Raw genomic sequence first — 13,414 nt, forward strand, 5'->3', positions numbered from 1 at the left:
ACCACTGGATAGCTATTTCATCTCAAATAGAGCTCACAGAAATGCTGAAATTGACTGAAGTATTTTTAAATGATATGTGAGATTTTCTGTTGCTATACTATCATTTCATGAAATATTTCTTGTAATGCTTTATAGAAAAGAGTTATTTATTTCATCTTTAACCAGCCTATTATTTTAAATATAAACAATTTGTGAATGAGAAATGCAAAGGTTTAAGTTCTGGCTGTAATACAGATATCATTGTATAACGATAATGCAGATGAACCATACGAAGAGAAATTTATAATGGCATTTTGCCTCTGAAGGACTCAGGCTCCTTTGAGTGTCAGTATGAATGTTCTAATAGAAGAATTAACAGTAGCTTTTTGTGACTCTAAGCATCTTATGCTCCTTTAACTTCCAACTGGTGATATCCAACTGAGAGGAATTAAATAGAAGAAACAAGTTTCCTCCAAGTTCCATTAATTATGTACAAATGGATTTACTCTTTTTGTTTTGTTTTTAATTAAAAAAACATTCTTATATTTGATGGTTTCCGTTTTACACTTCAATTGTAAACATTCTGTTTGTGAATTTTTAAATTAAACAAAACCCTCTTCACTGCTCAAGACTGAATCCTGCTTGCTTATTCAAACAGAATCATGAGGCCATATAAAGTTTTATTTAAACTACTATCAGTTATTGAAATGACGGAATTGGTACTTACTGGCGACTTTTGTTTCAGCTTTTTGACGGAATCACGAAACTTTACTTTTGATAGTAAGTGGGATTCATCCTCTTGCATCTCTCTAAATTCATCACCATCAGACTGCACAAAAATATACAGGAGTCCATGAAAAAATAAAAGACAAAAAACAGATTAGATGTTGCACTTTTATAGTAAAAACTTAAGAAAAAAGAAAACAATCACTGTGATGACGATTATACTGATTTTATATTTATGTTAAAAGGATACATTTATTTATTAGTTAATGCCTTTCTCCTTTAATATGGGTCAAGAGATAGACTGCAGAACATCAAGAAACAGTTCATTGCGTAAATGTATACATTCTTCACTACTAATGAAGTCATTTCTGCACTTTTGAGAACAGGCAGCCACATTCTCATCTCCACAAGGGGGAGAAATGGGGCAACAATGAGAAACCTTCCAGTCCCAGAAACGAGACAAATGAGAGACTGGCAGACAGCACCAGCCTGGCAGCAGCGACAAGGGTGCTGCTGGCAGACAGTACTGACCGGGAAGGGAATAAAGGAGCCAAGACCAGCTACTTCTATAGTTCCTGCTGAAAACAGGACAATTATATTTGCTATTGTTCAAAAAAGGTACTGTCCATTGCTTGGGTGCCTTATTTGTTTTGTTCTCTTTCAAGCAGTTATTGCTAGGCTACTCTGAAACTCCATGGATGATGAAGAAAGGAAATAGCATGGTTATCCTTTTCCTGTTTTCTGAAGCCTTATCTGTCCCCACAAACAGATAAGACAGATCACTGGCTATGAGGTTAAGTGCTTCAGATTGATTTGCATCAGGCTCAGCCAACATAAAGAAACCTAACATTTTGTTTTTGCTCTTTGTAGCATGAATTCTTAAATTAAAAGAAGATTTTTTCTCTAGTCAAAGTTTACCTCTAGTCAACCTGAACTTCATAATATAACAATACGAAAATCTGGCAAATCCAGCAAAATAAGAAATTCTGTCAATCTGACAGCCACTTATTTAACAAAACAATACTTCATACAAATGTAAACAAGTACAGGAAACAAAACCTACACGTGGAATAGTTTAGGTATGCCTTATATAAAATTAATATCCACCTTATTTATTCCATGAATTCCTAATACAAATGTATTAAAACAATACTACTAAACTGACCATTATGACAACTACTTTTTATAAGAAAATACTGGCCTCCCCAAAACCAACATAGGTACTTCTAACCCAGAAAAGTAATTTAACCAGGCATAATTCACAGTGTTTGCAATTCCAGATAGGTGTGTTACTGCTACATTTTACATTTTATTTTCTGGGCATACAAATTCTTTTGAACACATTTGCTAGAGGCAAGCAGTCTCTTTGTGAATTCTGAAAAATATCTGTATGCAAATTCTACTGGCATAGCCTTTGTTATTTGTTCAATACAGAATTAATTTTCTAACAAAGAACATGCTTATACTAAAAAAAAGAATATAAAATAGCGTCAAGGAAATACAAATACAGTGCAATGAAAAGTTAATATACAGTATTTAGCAATTACACTGTGCAAATTTATATAAAGCAAATTTCTATAGAGCAGTCCTTTCTGTTACAGTAACTTAAATACTTTAAGGCATCTTAAACAACACAAGTCATGAACCTGAAAATGACAAGTTTCACAAAATGTCTATACTGTAGTTAACGAAAGTGACTGTTGTTAAATATGTACATTAAAAGCAATAATTGGTGAGGTTCCTGGTAACTAAATCAAACAATAATATCATTCTGATCACATTAAAATAAATGAAGCTGATCTTCTATAGTCTTTGATTTATTTGACATTTCATATTTACTTTCTCACTATCAGGGTAGCAAGATCTAGAGTACGTTCTTACCACTTTATCCAGGCTGACCTGTGTTTTTCTTTCTCTGACGTTTTTCAAACGCCTTGGTCGTGGACTGAGGTCTTCTTGAGATAAAGTGACTTCTGCTTTTGACTAGGCAAACAAAAAATAATGCTCAACTGTAACATAAATGTAACAGGACCAAAGCGACAGTAAGTCCCAGGAACTCAACACCTTATGCATGCTTGTATTAAGGACAGAATCTTTTAACTATGTAATCAGCTTAAGTGCTTTTACAGACCTAGATGTTAATACCCCTTATTAAACTGCAGAGTTAACTTAATAACAAATCAATTTATTTCAAAACAGCACGGTAAATTTTTTTGAGGAAAACATAAAAACATCTTGTCATGATTTTAAATTTTTCTTATAAAAAAGATAGCTTTTATAGTACAAACAGCTGAAATGTAAACTTTAGGAAAAAAATACAGTATGAGAAAGATGCTGGAAAGTAACTGTACTGATGAAATGAATTTTGGCATTAGAATTAAAAAAGCAAATATCCCAATCAGCTACACACAACACCAGGAAAGCAAAATGAAGCTGTTGGTACTTATAAGAGTAAAGAGAAACAAACAGGACTTTTGAAAGACTCTCACCCTCGCTGCTTTTATTTTCTCCCTCATTCGCTCCCTGACAGAAAGTTCCGCAAAGCCTGCCCTTGATGTAGAAGGAGCAGGCGGCAAGCCTGAAACGGAGAGAACACAGTAACATGTTTAAATTGTATTGTAACAGAAACTTAAAATTATGTAAAATAAGACTATCCCACACAGAATCCCACGTCCCAACAGAAAGCATGAAGAAATGCGAAGGAATCAGATGTTTTTTTTTGTTGTTTTTTTCTTTTTTTGCACAATTTAAACTTTATGTACTATTATTTAAATGCCTTTAGTTGCAGTGGATCTAGCTTTCACAATAAACTCTGAACCTCCTTAAGTAATGCACACATGTTTTTCTTGCTGTTAAAACAGAAAAATAATTATCTGGCCTTTAATATGCACTTAGAGCTTCCAGATCAAATTTTGAATGGTGATGTGCAATAAATCCTGATACAGGTGTGACTGCAAGAGTACTTACAGACTTGCTTCCTTTTCCAATTTAGGGCTATCTGCTTTTTGTGGTGACAAACTAATAATTTAACCTGTGGCATTTTTGTGCTATCGTTCTAACACAACCAAGAGAATAAGATGAATTTTACCCAGCCCCGTGTATGACTGACAGCATCAATTAACTTTAACTAAAAACCATTTCACACAAGCTACTCGCAACTCTGCTCGTGCCATCCTCCTTGAATCAACAGATCAACTCTCCAAGCAAAGGAGCATGCCATCCCCACCTCCAGCAAGTCAAGCAAGGAGGTTACATGGATAAACGAGCTGAACCCAGGTACAAAAAGGTACCTTACGGGAGATGGAAGCAGACACAGGTGACCGGAGAGGAATACTATGGCACTGTCCAAGCACGCAGAGTTTAGGAAAGCCAAAACCCACCTGGACTTGAATGGATACAACGTGCAACACAATGGGAGCTTTTACAGGTATATTAGGAGCAAAAGGAAGACTAAGAAAATCAGAGACCCACCTCTGAATGGGGCAGGGGACATACTGACAGGGGATACAGTGAAAAAGAAACCCAGGTAATCAGTGCCTTCTTTATCTCGGCTTTACTGATAAGATTTGCCACCAGGAATACCAGGCTCCAGAGACCTGTGGAAAAGTCTGGGTCAAAAATTTACCCTTAGTAGAGGAAGATCAACTAAGGCCACATTTAAACAAACTGGGTGCACACAAATCCATGGAATGTAAAGGGATGCTCCCGTCAGTGCCAAGGGAGCTAGCTGGCTGATGGCACCTCAAGGCCACTCTCAATTAAAAGACCATGGTGATTAAGGGAGGTTCCTGAAGACTGGAGTGTACATCACTCCTGCCTTCAGGAAGAATACAAGCTGGTCAGCCTCACCTTAATGCCTGAGAAAGCAATGGAACAAATAAACCTGAAAACCATTGCCAAATGTATTAAGGACAAGAGGATAATTGGGAGTCATCAGTATGGATTTATCAAGGGAAAAAAACAACCAACCAAACAAAACAACCAGAGAGAACACCTTACACCTGACCAATGTGACAACCGTCTACAGTAAGATAATTGGGTTAGTTCACGAAGGGAAAAATCAGTGGATGTTGTTTATCTTGACTTTGAGACTTTCAGCACTGTTTCCTCTAGCACCCGTAGTAGTGCTAAGTCCAGCTGGAGGCCACCACCAGAGGGGTATACCCCAGGGGATGATTTAAAACAAACAAAACCACCACCCAACTTCCATTCCCAAGAACTCATCAAAACCCTGCATCCTTTGGGATCAAGTATTCTCTGCTGATCCCATGAGATTTACAAGACTGAGTTTTAAATGACTGGCATACATTTAGATTCTTGTATAGTAACTACCAGGTTGGGACACTTACCTGGGATCATGTGGTCATGGGAAAGGAGAACTACTGTCTGTTGCAGCCTTTAAATGGGTGCCCCCAAAAGCACAGGCTTTTTTTTTTTTTTCCCAAAATTAAAAGTGAATGAGTACTCATTAAATAATCAGAATTATCATGATTTCCTTTTCATTTGATGGATTGATGGCATTCCTTCCCTTTATATCCCCCGTCAGATCCTCTTAGATTATGATTTCTTCAGGTAGATTCAAACAAAGAATGGCAGTGTGACCCCATACCCTATTGCATTCCCCAATTTCTAAATAAAAAGGATGAAAAATTATCCAGTTGTTTACAAAGAAGCTACAGTATAGAGGGCAGAAATACAAAGGAGTGGATACCTACAACCTACCTTCCTCTCAAACAGAAATGAAAAACATTGTGTGTATTATGAAGGAGATTGTACATATAAGCAAGAAGCGGAACTTCCACCGGTTTTATGTATTAAACACAATTACATTTGTCCTCTGCATAGTGCTGTAAGATGGTACCCATCTTTCTTCTAATGGATTGCATGATCACTGTGAAAGAGTCAAGCTTATCCTCTTTACAAAAGCCTCCCCCCCAAAAAAAAAAAAAGCTTCCCTTTAGCAGAAAACGTACTTTTATATACCTAATAGCCTGGAAAGTGATCAGTTAGAATCTTTTCTTATTCAAAGACCTAATTAATTGTCTCCCCATCTGCACAGCCTCTTCAGTCTCACTGGAGTCCTGGAGCTCACCTGGAAATTCTCAGGAGCTTGCTGAAATGCATAGCTGATACACACAATAGTAACTTTTTAAAGACAAACATTTTAATCCCTTCTCGTACATGGAATACTCAGATCTCATTTTGCTTTTTTTTTTTTTATTCAGAACTTTTGTAAATAGCTTTCATTTCCAGAAGGAGCTGTGTTGTTCCACATAGGACACATTGGCTCTTTTACTGGAAAAACTGCAAGATATTTAGCAGGAGAAAACTCTCTTCACATTTGTGCTTTGCAGTGCATGGCTTTTTAATTATTTTTAACCTATGACCACATGACATTCTAAGCAAATAAGTTTTTTTCTAGTTATCTCTGCTTATATAATTCTAACGCTTGTCAGTTCTTTGAGCCAAACACTGATTTGTTCTTTGTCCTTCGGAAAGGACACTGTTTGCCAAGGTCTAAGTAAAGGGTGATTTCAGGCTTATATAAGGCCTTAAATTCATGAAAAGGAGATAAAACAGCAGAGGCTAAGGGCTTAGGAATGGTAATGTCACACAACATACATCGCATTGCAGCTGATTTGATATGATTCTGAGAGCTTTACTGGTGGCAGAAAACACTGTATTTGGAACATACAACTTCAACATTTAGAGGCTAGCAACTATACCAGAGTGCGATCTAATTTCTAGGATGACCACTAGTATAATTTCTAGGATAATCCAGTGTCATTTAGAAATGAAAAAAAGCGTTAAGACCAAACCACACTATCACTGATTCTACTTAGAAACATCAAAGAGCTTAGGTGTATCCTAATCTTTTCAAATCACACAATTTACTACCCGTATCTGTACAAAGCTTTCATTGTACCTGGCAACTTTCAGAAGAGAAAAAAAAAGCACAAAGTAAATGTCAGTAGCATAAGACCAAGAGAAGAGGGAGCATCCAACATCCATTTCCTTACTAGGCAGAATACTAAAAGAATTAGCAAGTAAGTACTCGGCAGAGATGCTAAGAGATGACACACAGGAAAGCCTGCCTGAATTTTGTCTTTTCTAAGAAGGAATGTAGTACCAGTAAAAACAGGATGAGAACTAACAACAGAACAGAGAACAAGACCTACAAAAATATTCATTATTCTCAGCTAATTGAAACTCATTGTTCCAGGGCATCCAATGGAGTGGCTGAAATAGCATCAGAGCAGTCAGCGATGCAGAGAAATGATGGAGGATGGGCAAGTTCCAAAATCCTGGGCAACTGCTTTTTCTTAAAAAGTGAGAGATAGAAAGAACCACAGAAGCATGAACAGGTCAATCTAACTTAAATTCTACCAAAAAAAAGTATTCATCCTATTTGTAAACATTTGAAAGTTAGCAATAAACAACAGCAGGCCTAGATTAGCCAAGGTCAAGATCTGTCAAGCCAACTTAATGTTCTTCAACATGTATTTCACACAGACTGTTAGTAGTTTGGAAAAGGTATAAGCTTATGACCATGCATTAATAGAAAGTGCTTCTCATTAGGAAATATTTTGATGAAATTACAGGGAAGGGTAGAAAAAGAGGGAGGCATGCAAGTCACTAGAAAACCACATTTAGAAAGGTAAGCAAGTAACAGTTAATACATTCAAAACAGATATTGTATAGCTATTTTCAGGCTCTGCCTTAATCTAATACCTTTAAAATACTTATTAATGGTTTGAATGATGATATAATGTATATCTACGTAAAAAATGTGCAAGCAAAGCCTATCAGAAGTCACATTTGGAGAAAGGCTAAGTTTGAACATTTTTTGTAATAGAGGAAAAAATTCATTTCTAACAAATTCAAGCTCACGAAAGGTCACTGCACACAGAATGGCACCGTGTGCTTGCTGGAGATGGAAATGATGAACTTGAATTGCTATGAGAAAGGTGGTTACACACTGGAAAAGGTTTTTAATTTCTGGGATCTTCTAGCATTGGACTAGTCCCTGGAATTAGCCATTTGGTCTTCATCAGTGCAAGCTTTTAAGTTAAAAACAAACCATACAAACGAAAAATAGGGTATCAAGACTTAAATTGAGTTGAACATACTTTAGGGAAGAAGACGGACTAAGTTACTTTTTGATTTCCCTTCTATGACTTTTTTCTGTCATTGTTTTCCGTACAGTTACTGTGTGAAAACATTTTACTTGACTGGAACATTCAATTCCATTCCAATTCTCTGAAAACTAGAGAACAGATAAGTACCTGCTTTCAATCTTCTGAATACTCGACAATTCCTTGTAAATGTTTCCAGACAAGCAGAGTTAAAGTGAACTGCGTAAACATGCAAAATTAGCGCAGAAAAATCTTCCATCACTTTAAGCACCTCCAGAATTGATGCTCAGTATGCTGAAGAATTTTTTATGAATGAATTAATTCCTTGTGACAGAGGAATGACACTTTCTATATATAATGAAAAACATATTAAGGCTTTAATAGTTGTGGTAGAATTAATTCAATGCATCAATTACTGTGGGATCCTGTCGTTACTTGAAAGAAAGACAACTTAAGAATTATTTTTTACTGCTTTATTTCTCTTCTGTTTATGTGAATGGGCTCTATAGCCAAGTAATTTATGCTTAACTTCAAGATATATATATACGAAGTAGAAGACAAAGGACATCCCTGAGAGCACCTACTTTGCAGGATCACCCCTTCAAGGCCTGCATCAAAGAAGCGCACACCACATTTTATGTGGGAAGCATCATTATCCTGCAGTGTATTTTACTTCAGGCAGGCACAGTGAGCTAGCTGGATAGTCAAACTGAAATTAAGCAGAACTGAGAACCTAAAAACATCATCTAATAAATTTGTCCCTCGATTTCCCCTGAGCCTGGTCTCTGCACTTACGCAGACCCTGAACTTCTGCAAGTATCTTGACGCCCATCCCATATCTGAAAGGGATACATAAGCCAGGCACGAGCAAAAGCACACAGACCAATGCTTATGCCACGACCAAGCACCAGTGGTACCTAAAAGAAATAGGGAACGACAGCTTCCACCATGGGTGCTAGAAACACCTTTCTATTTTTCATGGATACTGCAACACTGTACTTGTCCCAGCATCTCACCATAGTAAGTATCAGATGCAGGCTTTTTCTTTAAAAGAATTCATTTTTTTGCAATTCTTATTTGTTATTCTGACTGACATAGTGCCAAGTCTTTGGATTTACGAAAGGTCTAGAGGCATCTAAGCACACACGTACTGCTATCAAAGGAAAACAGTACTGTTCTGCTATCAGAGTGCATAAAAAAGGGTAAAGACTGACTGAACACTTGAAGACTAATGGGGACGAGCAACATCTGCTGTGACTATGAAGCGAAGAAATAGCTAATGGATGTGTTTCAGGATAAGCTTGCCATACTGGGACCAGAAATGAGAAAGTGAATATATAATGTGGCATGAAAGAAACCAAGTATTTGAGGGACATCACAAACTGAAAATGCCACAAATGTTACCTACTTCCCACTTGTATTTAGATACAGTTCCCTTTGCATAGAAGAGGTGTGTGCATGTGTCTGTGTGTATTTTTCACACCACATATTTATTATAAACAATGAATTAATACAGTGACAACCCTGAGAAATTAAAGAGCCATAGGAATAGAGGCAATGTATTAGCACAGGCACTAAAACAAAACCCAAGCATGCTAGCAGAGAAAACAGGCTATGTAGAATTTCTCTGTGGCACCTGGGAAATTGCAAGGGGATATATATATATATATATATATATATATATATATATATAAATAAATGGTTAATTATCATCTGACAAGGCAATGATAAACAGAAACGTGTATGCTGATCATCAGCATAGTAAAGGTACCAAGGAACTGAAAACTAACCTACTTTTTCCCAAACTTCAGTGTCAGGTTATTCAAAAGTTTTGTATATACAAAACTGAGCATTAGAATCATTTATAAATCTGTCAGACTGAGTTCCAGGCGAAAACAAGTGGAAAATAGTTTGTGGTAGACTAATGAAGACTTCAAGCCAAGGTGCAGCCTTACTCAAATTTTCAGATGTGTGAATTTAGGGGGAGGGAAAAAAACAGATTTATACATTATACCGCTTGTAAGTAAAGCAGTGATAGAGTTTAATTCAGAACGTTGCATGCAGCACTTTTCACTGAGACAGAATGAGCAGAAACGGAGGATTTCAGAAGAAGGAATAACAGAGCAAAGTACTTAAGACAACAAGCTGTTTATCATAAAGAAGCTAATGGTCAGCTCTCTTCTCAAAGCACTGCCACACCGCTCCGTTTATCCTCGGGAAGTGAGCTGCTGTGAGAGAAACCAGGCATCACCAGGGGGTGTCTCCTCATTTCCCGGTGCGATCCTCTCTGAAAGGTGCTGGAGTCAGCCAGGAGCGCATCACTCCGGAGCACAAGCAGGCACAGTAAGGGTCGAAAGGAAAGGAAAAGACGCGCACAAAGGTCTTGGAAGAGCTGGGAACATCTCTAAATTGCGTATGTCGGGAAAAAATAACTAATATTTTGAGAAAATGAGCTTAAGGACCACACACAGATTTCACTTGGATTCTGGTGAAAACCTGAGGCTGGTTATACCTAGGCGTGCTCGGGTGAAAACCCCGAGGATGTTTACACCCAGGCGTGTTTGGGGTTTATTGCCTGTGTACCCCTCTGAACTCGCCCTTGTTCACCCTGTGCAGGCGGGCCCCGGCATGCCCCGGCCGCACACCGCAGCGGCCCCACAGACGTTACAGGCTCCCTTCGGTGCCAGCGAGCTCCTTCCCCCTAGGCGCGCGGCTAGGCCTCTGCTTCCGACAGCACACATCCAGCCCGAAGGCACCGGCAGAACCCCGCGCCCAGATTTCCAAAGAATTCGCGTTTTGGACAAAAAACGACCCAAAACCAGCCAGCACTTAGCTGCCAGGACCTCGCTCACCGTGCGCCCCCCCCCCCCCAGGTCCCGCCCCCTCACACAGACCCCGCCCGCTGCAGCCACTCACTGCGCGGCGGCCGCGGGGCGGCGGCGGGCGGAGGTTCCGCCATGCGGGCGCGGTTCCGTTGCTCCGCCCGGGGGGCTCCGGCAGCCGGGGGTCCGGGCAGGGGTCCCGGAGGGGTCCTGGGGGCAGCGCGGCGGCGAGGCGAGGCGAAGCGGGGCCGGGCGGGGCCCGAGTGTTTAGTGGCGGGAGAAGGCGCGCATGTGCGCGCATGCGCGGTGCCGCTGCGTGCTGAGGGGAGTGCAGGGGGTATGAGGGGGTCTGTCGGTGTCTGCGCAGCTCCTGTCCTCGCACGTGAAGTGGTTCTTCCTCACGGAGCTCTCCAGACACGATTTAAACATCGCTTCTGAAGTAGTTCTGCAAATGGAAGACAGGACAACCGCGTTTTCCTAACTTACTCGAGTCAATGTGTTTAACTAGAAATTAGAATATAGTGTAATCATCTAACTTGCCTCAATGTAAAATAGAATTAAAAAACATTAAAAGTACATACTTCACAGCATATGGTATCTGAATGCAGTGTTCTAGCACAGAAACAATAACCATGCCCACCTGCATTATAGAATCATCAGGGTTGGAAAAGACCTCCAAGATCACCTGGTCCAACCATCCCCCTGCCACCAATGTCACCCACTAAACCACGTCCCCAAGCACCACGTCCAACCTTTCCTTGAACACCCTCAGGGACGGTGATGCCACCACCTCCCTGGGCAACCCGTTCCAATGTGCTCTTTCTGAGAAGAAATGTCTTAACCACAGTGGTACTGACTATATGGATCTAGGGGATAACACGAGCCTACCAGACACTCAAGTTATTTATTACACTTTTCTCAGTTACATATATAAAAGAAAATCCCATCACTCAGTGAAAAATGACCATAACTCTTTTCTTCTCCACTACGTGGACGCTGACCTCCATGATTATCATCTGGGGCTCCTCACTGAGGTTCATCTGCTCAGAGGCTGGCACCTGGCTGTCACAGGCAATGCAGGAGTTACTTTTAGGCAGTTACTGTATGAAGAGAAAGGTTTTAATATGTGCACACTGATCATGAGATACATCCATGTAACCTTTGCACCCTGAATGCTCAAACAAGATACTCCTTAATGTACAGTCTTAATATTATTGTTATTATTTTAAATGGAATGATTCAAAATATATGGATCCGTTTAATTATTTTATGTGACTAAATAATGTGGGCCAGTATACACTGTATGAAGACTCTCATTGCATTTTAATATATATATATAAATAATCCAACCACAGTCCATAAAGTCATCATCAAGATTCGGATCGCAGACACATTCAATCCCTTTTTTCATTCTCGCTGTTGGCCTTGGTTGGCTGGAATCTACCAAATCACTTCAGCTTTGTTTCCACTATGAGGTTGCAGTATTTGATTACAAATGTTTGGGGAATTTTCATAATTATACGACTCATTGCTACTATTCATGTTCCTGTCTTGCTTCACCTTTAATTGTCAGGACAATAAATTCAGCTCTATGTGTTCCCAACAAAAAGCTTGCACCAACAGTGCTGCACCAGTGCAAAGCACTCACAACAGCGTAATTTGTTCTGGATTTTAAAATTCTTGTGAAGCAACTGACAGGAATAAAACACAGGATGCTTTTCCACACCTGGCTACGCCTCCTTTAGAAACAGCGCTAACTGAGGCCTGCACAAATCATCTTATTTCTGCATCAGTTCTTTGTGCTGGGTAAAGGCTCCCGCATACTCTGCTCAAAGACTGCTTCCAGCCCAGGCAGGAGTGATCTCCACATCCCTCTTTAGCTCTTCGAAGACACCTATTGCAACAACAGAATGGGCAGAGGAGGAATAACTTTGTTATCGCCTGCCTAGCATTAGTCCTTACTCTCCCCAAAAGATTTTCAGGTTGCTGAACAGCTTCCTCAAGTTGCACAGGGAACTGATCTTGCCCTACCTAACCAAGTGGTTTTGTTAGACAAACGTGACTCCCAAACCACCTTTGCGTTCACCTCAGCACCAGTTCCCCCAGTATCCTGCACCAGCACTAAGGATGACGTGCCTGGGAATCGCAGCATTTCCTGGCTGCATGCAAGTTTCATCAACTACCAGCTTCATGGCACAAAAAAATAAAAATGCTGCAGCTTCTTGCAGTGTTGTACTACTCAGCACATAAAACTTTTTCATATCAAACTTTATGTATCACATTTAGACAGCCTTTCCTGAAGGCACATGAAAATGGATAATGCTGGCAACAAACCAAACGGCCCTTATGGCCACTTTCTTTAACAATTTGTTAGCATTTCTTGAAATTAAGTAGTAGAGCAGGCACTAAAACAAGGTAGTAAACAACTGAGCGCTAAAGCTCTCCATGAGCTCAGAGGCTGGCTGTTTCCAAAGCACTAAAACCCCAAAACAAACATGGGGAAGTTTCTCCCAACTCCTCTTTACAAAACAAATTACGTCAAAAATACGTGGGACATCACTTTAAGGGCTTTGGATTCTTAAATTTGTCTCATCCGTGAATGCATGCAGAGCACAGTGACATTTAAACAGGCCTGAAGGAAAATATTTGTTTCCTACCTGGGCCTTCTGATGCAGCAGCTTTAGGACTGCAGGCAGCAGCCTCCCCTAGCAACAGGCTGCCCGGGGAGCCTCTGCCTCTGGGTTTTAAAGG

The 13,414-nt window shown here is 39.7% G+C and overlaps 1 protein-coding gene across 8 annotated transcripts in view; it reads right to left on the reverse strand.

The window, feature by feature from the left end:
• CC2D2A (coiled-coil and C2 domain containing 2A) overlaps positions 1-13,414 on the reverse strand; it is a 63,249-nt gene extending 49,835 nt beyond the window's left edge. Inside the window, exons 1-7 of one of the 8 annotated variants that reach the window (XM_083834741.1) lie at positions 13,321-13,354; positions 12,488-12,557; positions 11,665-11,763; positions 10,758-11,108; positions 3,195-3,283; positions 2,605-2,688; positions 707-808 (exon numbers count right to left, since the gene is read on the reverse strand). In XM_083834741.1, the coding sequence (XP_083690867.1) occupies positions 707-808; positions 2,605-2,688; positions 3,195-3,283; positions 10,758-10,800 (318 nt within the window). In that variant the 5' untranslated portion in view covers positions 10,801-11,108; positions 11,665-11,763; positions 12,488-12,557; positions 13,321-13,354. Of the gene's footprint in view, positions 1-706; positions 809-2,586; positions 2,689-3,194; positions 3,284-4,176; positions 10,709-10,757; positions 11,764-12,389; positions 13,296-13,320 lie in introns of those variants that run through there. The other 7 variants (XM_083834736.1, XM_083834742.1, XM_083834737.1 and 4 more) reach the window with 7 other exon arrangements.

This window comes from Anser anser, assembly GCF_964211835.1.
Source record: "Anser anser genome assembly, chromosome: 4".
In the NCBI taxonomy this organism is placed as follows: domain Eukaryota; kingdom Metazoa; phylum Chordata; class Aves; order Anseriformes; family Anatidae; genus Anser; species Anser anser.